General features: G+C 39.4%; 1 protein-coding gene across 1 annotated transcript in view; it reads right to left on the minus strand.

The window, feature by feature from the left end:
• tmem94 (transmembrane protein 94) overlaps positions 1-10,435 on the minus strand; it is a 115,549-nt gene that overhangs the window by 40,546 nt on the left and 64,568 nt on the right. Inside the window, 4 exon segments of the mRNA XM_020608888.1 lie at positions 5,661-5,769; positions 6,126-6,225; positions 6,394-6,509; positions 7,472-7,604. Of these exon segments, the coding sequence (XP_020464544.1) occupies positions 5,661-5,769; positions 6,126-6,225; positions 6,394-6,509; positions 7,472-7,604 (458 nt within the window).

Genomic DNA, 10,435 nt, shown 5'->3' on the forward strand with positions numbered 1-10,435 from the left:
AATTATTAAAATCATTTAACACCCCTGAGTTCACACCACCTACGTGTATGCAAGAATATATCAGTATGTATTAACCTTTAATCATTTCATGTAGGATCCACGGTCTTCACTCCGGTCCATGGAGCTCTTCGATCCAATAGAGCAGGAACTGCCTCCAATAGAGATGAGATTTTACTTCTTCATCTCTTGTTTAGAATGAAGCAGATGAGCCCCTTGCAGGAGGACAACATTCCCTCAGGTTTTGCATAAATCACATGCACAGAGACTACACTGGTTATTGGATAGAGAATGAGATCTCACAAAATCTCATTCTATTGTCCCTCTTAACTACTGTATGTAGCCATTATAATAGGTAGAAGGATGAAAACAGCTGCTTCCATTCCAGCCATGGCCCCAGTCATCGGGTACATAGATGGATGGCTGAGAATGGTTGGTCTGGATTCTCACCACAGGGTGTCCGTTATCTAATCTGCACATACAGTATCAAATTAGAACACCAATATATTTATTCCATTCCTCTTTGAATGATTAAATCTCAGAAACCAGCTGAGGCCTCAAGAATGATTAATGTACCCAGGCTGAAATGAGAGTGCCTCTGATAGTGAGATAATGAGAAAAGGAAAGAAGACAAGGAAGCACAAAGAGATTATTTATTCAAATGCAAAAGAACAGGCCGAAACACAGGTATCCTAAATTAGTGTTAACCATCTTGAATTCATAGCATGGATCACTGCAGTTGTTCAACTTTTACTGGTCATCTTATTCAGCTTGGGGACTGCTGATGGAAATGTCCTTCATTTAAACAACTCTCATTACGAGTGAAATAATGAAATTGGTAGTAAGACTTGAAATTACATTTACTACAAAAGTAAGCACAGAGAAGGCATGGCAGTAAAGGTTTACAGCTAAGTTCATTTGCTGTGCTGTACTGTAAGTCCTGCAGCCTAGAGAGCATAAGTGCACTTTTCAATCTCTTCATAGTTACAGCTGCACAGTGAACATTAGCTGGAGGCAGCTGAACATATAGTATATAACAAAACTCAGTACACCCCTGTACCATATCACTACAACCTTAAATGATTCAAAACTGTACCATCTTATTTTGTCTTATTTGATATGTAATAAAAAAAAAACTGGCTAAACAGACTAAATACATATGGGCCTCAACATGTCAATGTGATCATTGTGATTATTGCAACAAAAGGCAATTTACCTGTGACTGCTGCAACACAAACAATTGTGCCTGTGATTTCCAAACCATTTTCCATTCTTTATTAAAAATAGGGTGTCGTGTCCAATAACATCACTGATGACAGTGCTCAGAGTGAACCAAAACAGCAAAGTTGTGGACTATAGAATGAAAACAGTGAAGGATGCTAAAAGCCCAGCTGTAAGGAGAACTTCAGAGTCCAATGACAAACTAATTCTCATTCAAAAATATGAGCATCACCTTTCTCATTTTGCTGCCCTCATTACTGTAGCTTTAAATCTGCAATAATGGCCTTTTTCACTGCCTGGGGACTCAATATTGACATATCTTCACCTTTTAAGTTGAATTTGTGAACCTGTCAGCAAGCAGTTGCTTATTTACACACCCAGCAGTTACAGAGCATTATTGCCATTTGGAGTCACGTGTCTGGTCATCAGGTCCAATATATACAGTACTTTCTTTTAGCTCTGTTTTTGGTCTCCACCAACTCCAAAATATCTGATTCTTAATCTACGAACTGCTTGAGTATGTTCACCAGTTAGCTGCTAGCACCAAGCCTCGTCCACAAACAGTGTGTACACACAATTCTGTGCTGAAACCGTGTATACAAACAATTTATGCACAATTTTATTCAATATTCTGTATCAATATTTTCTTACCTTAATTTGTTCATACTCTGTGAACAAATTTAATACTGCCTCACCCCATGTGTATGAACAAATGATGAAGGCCTGGCTGGCTAAAAAATGCAAACACATTTTAACTGAAACTATATTAATTAAAAAGGTTTTAATAGCTAATATAATTGATTAATATAATTTAAGGCTATAATGATTAATTTACTAATGCATTGACCAAATGTAGCATATTAAATAAACATGAAATTAATGCCCTGTCATTCTGATTAATCACAGTTTTAATTGAAATAAATTAAATTTAAAAAACTGTTCTAGTTTATAAGTATATAGAGAAATGGGGGCATGGCAGCAGGCTACTTGAAAACCACTGGAATGCGCCTGTCATTTTAGAATGATTCTGATTTACACTAACATACACACAATAGAAAGAACAAAATTGGCTGGTGTCATGAATATGATGGTAATGTCTCCTGCACTTATTTTGTGCACAAGGTAAGAACATTTCTATGCGCATGTTAGTGAATAAGGTCCACTGCCTGTCTGCCGTTTGGTGTTTACAGTCTTATGCAAAAGTTTAGGCACCCCTTGATACATAACAGATTTTGGTGATTTTTTATTTGAACAGATGTTAACACAGTTTCTCTTGGAAATGGAAAAAATGCACAATATTTTCTGCAAACAGTGATGCATAGTTACTTCTTATGCCATAAATTGAACAAAAATAAAAAATAAAAACATTATTATGGCATGGTGCAAAAGTTTGGGCACCCTACACAATCAGTACTTAGTAACACCTCCTCTGGCAGATATCACAGCTTGCAAACGCTTTTCATAGCCAGCTAAAAGTCTTTCAATTCTTGTACTTGGGATCTTCTCCCATTCTTCCTTGCAAAAGGCTTCTAGTTCTGTAATATTCTTTGGTCGTCTTGCATGCACAGCTCTTTTAAGATCTACCCACAAATTTTCAATGATGTTTAAATCAGGGGACTGTGATGGCCATTCCAAAACCTTCAGCCTGCGTCTCTTGAGGTATTCCATAGTGGATTTCGAGGTATGTTTAGGATCATTGTCCTGTTGTAGAAGCCATCCTCTTTTCAGCTTCAGCTTTTTTACAGATGGTGTGATGTTTGCTTCCAGAATTTGCTGGTATTTAGTGGAATCCATTCTTCCCTCCACCCGTGCAATGTTTCCTGTGCCACTGGCTGCAACACAACCCCAGAGCATGATAGATCCACCCCCATGCTTAATAGTTGGCAAGGTGTTCTTTTCATGAAATGCTGCTCCTTTTTTTCTCCAAACATGCCTTTGCTGATTGTGTCCAAAGAGTTCTATTTTAACTTCATCAGTCCACAGCACTTGTTTCCAAAACGCATCGGGCTTCTGTAGATGTCCTGTTGCATACTTCAGACGTTGGATTTTATGATGGGGACGCAGATAAGGTTTTCTTCTGCTGACTCTTCCATGAAGGCCTTGTCTGTGCAAGCATCGCTGCACAGTGGAACGGTGCACCACCACTCCTGAGTCTGCTAAATCTTCCTGCAGGTTTTTTGCAGTCAAATGGGGGTTTTGATTTGTCTTTCTGACCAGCATACGAGCAGTTCTGTCCGAGAGTTTTCTTGGTCTTCCAGATCTCATCTTGACCTCCACAGTTCCCCTGATCTGCCATCTCTTAATTACATTTCTTACTGTGGAAACTGCAAGCTGACAACGCTTTGCTATCTTCTTGTAGCCTTCTCCTGCATTGTGGGCATCAATAACTTTCACTTTCAGGGTCTTACACAGCTGCTTAGAGGAACCCATGGTTGCTGGGTGTCCACAAGTGTGTGCACAAGGTTTGAAGAGTCAAAGTATTTGTACAGCTTTGAAATTGGCATTTACCAATGACAGCTGTTGCTGTGCATCAGATCTAACGAGCTGATTAAGGTCTGATACCTTGTGAGAGACTTTGAGACTCTGGAACTCTTAGGGTGCCCAAACTTTTGCACCATGCCATAATCATGTTTTTATTTTTTATTTTTGTTCAATTTATGGCATAAGAAGTAACTATGCATCACTGTTTGCAGAAAATATTGTGCATTTTTTCCATTTCCAAGAGAAACTGTGTTAACATCTGTTCAAATAAAAAATCACCAAAATCTGTTATTTATCAAGGGGTGCCTAAACTTTTGCATAAGACTGTATACCGTTGTTTACCTCTCTATGGAGGGGAAATTCAAATTAATTAATGCTGCTGCAGTTTCTATGTGCTGTCTACTTTTGACAACACTGGCAGCAGGAGGTGCCAACTATCCTATCCAACTATCCTCTCGTTTTTAGGAAGAGGCTCTCTGGTTTTATCATTCTGAAATAATTAGACAATTTGGAGTTATGATCGGTGCAAAGCTAATCTAGGTGCCAGAGATTAAACATTAAATGGCTGGAAATGAGCTAAATGAGCACAACAACTTCACAACAACTCCGTGACTGTTCTTGAATGGCCCAGCCAGAGCCCTGACTTAAACCCAATTGAGCATCTCTGGAGAGACCTGAAAATGGCTGTCCACCAATGTTTACCATCCAACCTGACAGAACTGGAGAGAATCTGCAAGGAGGAATGGCAGAGGATCCCCAAATGCAGGTGTGAAAAACTTGTTGCATCATTCCCAAAAAGACTCATGGCTGTATTAGCTCAAAAGGGTGCTTCTACTAAATACTGAGCAAAGGGTCTGAATACTTATGACCATGTGATATTTCAGTTAAAAATGAACTTAAATGATTTTAGCATATGGCTGCAATATAACAAAGAGTGAAAAATTTAAGGGGGTCTGAATACTTTCCGTACCCATTGTATAGTAGCAGAGGTAACTGAGAAAATATTTTTTCAGAACTTGTGAGTGCAATGTGCCATTGCCTCTGCATTCTAAAGGCTATATTCTATTATAAAGCCACGTCCGGTTCTTTCAAACCAGGAACTCAGTGAGACGAAGCGGACCACTTGAGTATATAAAAAAAAAAATAACCGTGCTGGTTTATTCAAAGGGTCACAGGCAAGAATTAACATTACACGTCCAGGCATCTTCCACCCCCAAAACTGCACGCAGGCAGCCCGGAAGATGAAAAGACCCCGAACCCAAGATCTCTATACAATTTAATCACTTGGTTGGGCTAGCCCCATCCTACACGGGCAACGTCAAACCGTGACATCACCTGATATGCCAGCTTGGCAGCTGACCAGAGCAGTAGTCAAAACATGGAGAAAATTAAAGTGTGTGGCTGTTGATTAGTGGTGTGTATCTAAAAACATACAGGACATTCAGGGACATGTCCGAACAGTAAGCCTCGGAAAATGTTATGATTAAGATTACGGCTGAGCATATCATGCTACTAGCAATATTCATCCTGCCGGCAGACTCTTCAATCTAGTGACCTTGACCTAGATGCAGCCTGCAGAACTCATGACAATGAACTGAGCATTTAACAGCCTGAGCAAGACATCCTGGCTACACTAACATTTTCTAATACAACAGATCTCTAATCAATATCTATCTAACTAAGAAATTACCTAACAATTCCATAAATGTATTCAAGAATAGAAGCAGGAGTTTTAATAAAAAGTTCAGATTTTTGTGGTCTAAATAATGCTTCTTCCAAATTTAGAGGGTTTAATTGTAATAAAAAAGAAAAATCAACTATTTTCATCACAATCTCAACTCAACTCAACGCAACTTTATTTATATAGCGCTTTACCACAGCACAGCGTCAAATCATCAAAATCAGATCAGGTAACACATTTTCAAAATGTTTAGGGACATACTATACTGATGTGTGTATACCTGAGGTCACTCTGTAGAAACAGGCGGCTGTTGCGGAAATTGGCGGAGCTTCCCAGACAGCATGTAACCTCCCTGTTCTCCTGCATGATCTTCATCATCTCACACATGGCTGTGAAGAACAAACCACTTTAAGTGTCTACATTTCTCTAAAGCAAACACTGCCTACATCTTTTATCCTTTGTTTATTATTTTAGTTTACATTCTAATGTTTTATGTTTGAATTGTGTTTTTGTATGAGCATGTGCTATACAAATAAACTTGCCTATATGTAGGACAGAGTGACACAGATCATCAATTCTTTTCCTGAAATAAGCCTGGTTTGTTGTTATCTGTGCTTTTTAAAATTTAATTGAGATGAAGACAATGGGGGTAAAAACGTCTTCATCAAAAAATATGACAAAAGTGTCAAAAAAAGCAGAATTAGAGGGTAGATAACTTAGTATATACAACACAAAGAAGACTCACTGTCAGGGGTGCAATCAGTAAAGAGCGGCACCAAAAGAGGCACATTATCAATGTTCTTCAAGTGAGGACGAACCTGGTGGATACCACGAGGTAGCTTGGCCTGGCAAAGAGCAGGGACAAAAAAACAGAAACTGAGCTGCCAGTCAGAAAGAGTTAAAATTGCAGCAAACCACAATCTTCTGTTGGTTAGCACAAGACAGAGGAATAAGTCATTCCAAGTTGAATGAAAAACAGACAGCTTCACTGATTCTAATAAATGTACTGTTACCCTGTTGCAGTCTTCCAGGAAGCTGGGCACATCGCTGTCTGTGGGCTGAAAACTGGCTAGGTCTGAGTGGGCCTCCTCCTCTGGGAGCAGTGGACCTTCTGCTTCATCCCGCGAGTCTGGGTCACATATGAAGAGAGTTTTCGAAAGTTAGAGCTGTTCTCTAAAACTCAGAAGACCAGACACCGCACATTCCAGAAAAGGCTATCACAGGATCCTTCTCATCTTTTCCTTCTGCTCGAGGGTAGGATTTAACTAACCTGACCTTGCTAAATCTTATGTGAACTTGAGGAACACAGAGTTGACTCGAGGGTCTTATTAAGACAACATAGGAGAAACAGAGGGGAGGATTGTTCTTGTAGCACTTATCTCTGTTGACTGGATGATCAGGATTCAGATTCTATTTAAGTGAAAGTAGTAATAATACAGTGAGCAAATAGCTCAACATCACTGCAATGAAAATTTACTGTCAAATCTTTGGTAAAAAGACAAAAGAATCCCAAACCTACACTTTATAATTTATATAATTATTATTAATTTATAATTTATATATTGCTAGACCATTTCTTCTGTATCACATTATATTTTATAAGGTTAACACATATGTGTATGTAAATGTAAAATCTGCAAAGAAACCAGTAACCTAATTTATAAAATAAATTTAGTGGAGCAAAAGTACAGTATTCCTACTAAAATGTACTGGCGAGAAAAAGAAAATAACAAATGATAATGCTCACGTAAAATACAAGTACCTAACACGTGCATGCAAGTACAGTACATTTAAAACTGATACCACCTAGTAGTAGTACAGGGTAATGGCAGGAGTTAACAAGGTCTGATGTACAATTTACAGTAGGTGGGTTTTTGAAATATACATTTTATTTTATACATAATAGTTAGGAATAAAGTCTGCACTGCATATGGACTAGATAGACTGAAAAAGACTAAATAAAAGCATTTATGCCCTGGATATCACAGACTAGAAACAGAAGTCTTGAGACTCCATACTGATCCATATCAAACCTGTCATGAACTGCTGCCCATTAGCAAATGTAATGAAATGTACAAACAAGTTTGGTACCTTGGTTCAGGTCTTCATGCAGCGAGCCATGACTAGGGCTGGATGGAGCTCCATCATAGGGACCGTGTCCGTTTGGAGTCAGAGAGATGTGACAGTTCCAGCCTGTCTCTAAACCCATCTTCTCTGCAAAAACCTGCACAGACACATACAGTAACTAGCCACACAATGCTCCCAAGGTACAGCTTACTAAGTGACATGGTGTAGACATACCACATTACACAGCATTTTACTTTTTGTACATATTCCATACACGGTTAAAGCATACTTTATGTTGTGGTAAATGGTCTTATACTTGTATAGCGCTTTTCTACAATTTACAGCACACTGAAAGCACTTTTACACTACTTGGCCATTCATCCATTCGCACTCACAAATGTTCACACATTCACACACCCACACACCGGTGTCATCAGTGGGAGCAACTGGGGGTTCAGTGTCTTGCTCAAGAAACTTCGACATGTTGACTGCACAAGTCGGGAATCGAACCGCTAATCCTCCGGTTAAGAAACGACCCGCTCTACCTCCTAAGCCACAGCTGCCCCCCTATGGTCAGGAGGTGACCAAGAACTCAACAGTCCCTTTATCAGAGCCTCCAATGTCATATGCAGAGATGGGTTAGAAAAAAAAGGTTCACTGGTTTAATGAGACAAAACTGAACTCTTTGGGCAGAACTCCAAACACTATCCCTGGAAAACACCAGACACTGCTCATCACCTGCTAATACCATCGCTAAAGTAAAGAGGTGGGGAGAACCTGGCACTTCACAGCACTTCCCATCTAATCTGACAGAGCTTGAGAGAATCTGCCAGGAAGGATGGTGTTAGGTATTTTTAGTCTGATAGATATTGGATAGATACTTTATGTATTAGAAATGTTTAGTGGAGATAGGATGTCTAGTTAGACTGTTAAATGCTTAGGCATGCTTATGAGTTTCTACAGGGTACATCTGGTCAAGGATACTAGAGAGAAGAGTTGATGACTGTCAGCAGACAGGGTGTTTAATATTATTATTACTACGTGTATAACTGTAGCTTTAGCCATAATATGTTCTTATGTTTAAGTCACGACATGTACTAGAGGTCGTGAGAATGTTTTTAGCTACACACCACTTAACCAACAGACACACACATTCACACGTTGATTTGCTTCATGTTTTGACTACTGTTATGGCCAGCTGCAGAGCTGGCAACAGAGACGTCTCGGTTGACGTTTCTGTGTAGTATGGGGCTAGCCCAACCGAGGTGATATAATGTATAGGCCTGGTGGGCTCAGGGTCTTTCATCTTACATCTGCCTGCGTGCAGTATGAAGGTGCAAGATACTTGAGCGTGTAATGTTAATTTTACCTGTGCTCCTTTGAATAAATCAGCACTGTTTTGTAGCTACTTGGACTGCCTCGTCTCTCAGAGTCAGTATGGTAAAAAGTACGGGGTACAACAATGGAAAGAACTGAATCCGGGGCCTTGTAAGATTTGAGTCTTATAGACTCTAGTTACTTTATAAGCTTTAGTTACTTCTCATACCTTTAGTTACCTTTCATAACTTTATCTTACTTGTTTATGCATATTACAGCTGTATTGATGATTGTCCAGAACTACTGAGCTTTGGTTATTTTAATATATTTGTTTCCCTTGCTTGTATATCTTACAGCTGTAATGAAGCAGAATCTGCTTACTTTGAATGCTGTAACTTCTGTAGAGACTGGCTGTCTGCATCTCTTTGTGACCAGACAGCCTATTTACATTTTAGCAAAGGCCTATTTTACACTCGTACCTCAACCCACTTAGCACATCCCAAGCTTTGCTTTGTCTTGGGATGTCCTGCAGAGGCCAGGGGCTCACCACCTGAGAGACACACAGACACACACATACACACACACACACACACACATACCTAGATATACCATATTTCAACATGGAAGTGTGAGCTCCGGCTCACACCAAATGACCAATAGGATCACAAACTATTGACTCTGTCCAGGGCGGAGCAGCCCAAGAAGATAAAATGTATTGTAAGACCTTAATTCGGGGTCAGTGGATGGAACTCCTGCGGGAGCTCTATCTCTCTGATCCCAGCGCTGTAAGGCCTACCTGTGATCAGACTTTCAGTAAACTTTGTGTTGATTTTAAACAGTCCTCTCCTGTCATCACTTCTCGCGCTTCCAACAAAAGAATTGGATTAATTTCTAACATACACAAATCTTGTAACATACCCAAGAAAACTCAAAGATGCAACTGCAAAGCAGGTGTGTAAAAAGTATAGAGGTCTGTGTCTGTAAGATTTGAGTCTTATAGACTCTAGTTACTTTATCAGCTTTAGTTACTTCTCATGCCTTTAGTTCCCTTTAGTTACCTTTCATAACTTTATCTTACTTGATTATACATATTACAGCTGTATTGGTTATTGTGCAGAACTACTGAGCTTTGGTTATTTGAATACATTTATTTCCCTTGCTTATATCTTACAACTGTAATGAAGTAGAATCTGCTTACTTTGAATGCTGTAACATCTGGGTAGAGACAGGATGTCTACATATCTTTGTGACCAGACAGCCTATTTACATTTTAGCAAAGGCCTGTTTCACACCCACACATAGACCCACATAGCATATCCCAAGTTCTGCCTCCCCAGGAGGTGTCTACACACCCAGGAAGGCTCGCCACCTAGGATACACATACACACACACACACACACACACACACACACACACATTACCTAGACTTTTCTTATGCGCTCAAGTTACTTTATAATCTTTAGTTACTTTTCAGTTCTTCATTGTCTTTCAGTTACTTTTCATATGTTTACCTTCCTTGCTTACACATGGTAAAACTGTACTGATGATTGACCAGAATTACTGAGCCTTGGTTACTAAAGGCTAAAAACCATTATAAAGCCTCATCCGGTTCTTTCAAACCAGGAACTCAGAGGGACGACTCAGACCACTTGAGTATATAAAAAATATATC

The sequence above is a fragment of the Monopterus albus genome, unplaced genomic scaffold (assembly GCF_001952655.1).
Source record: "Monopterus albus unplaced genomic scaffold, M_albus_1.0 scaffold96.1, whole genome shotgun sequence".
Lineage (NCBI taxonomy): Eukaryota > Metazoa > Chordata > Actinopteri > Synbranchiformes > Synbranchidae > Monopterus > Monopterus albus.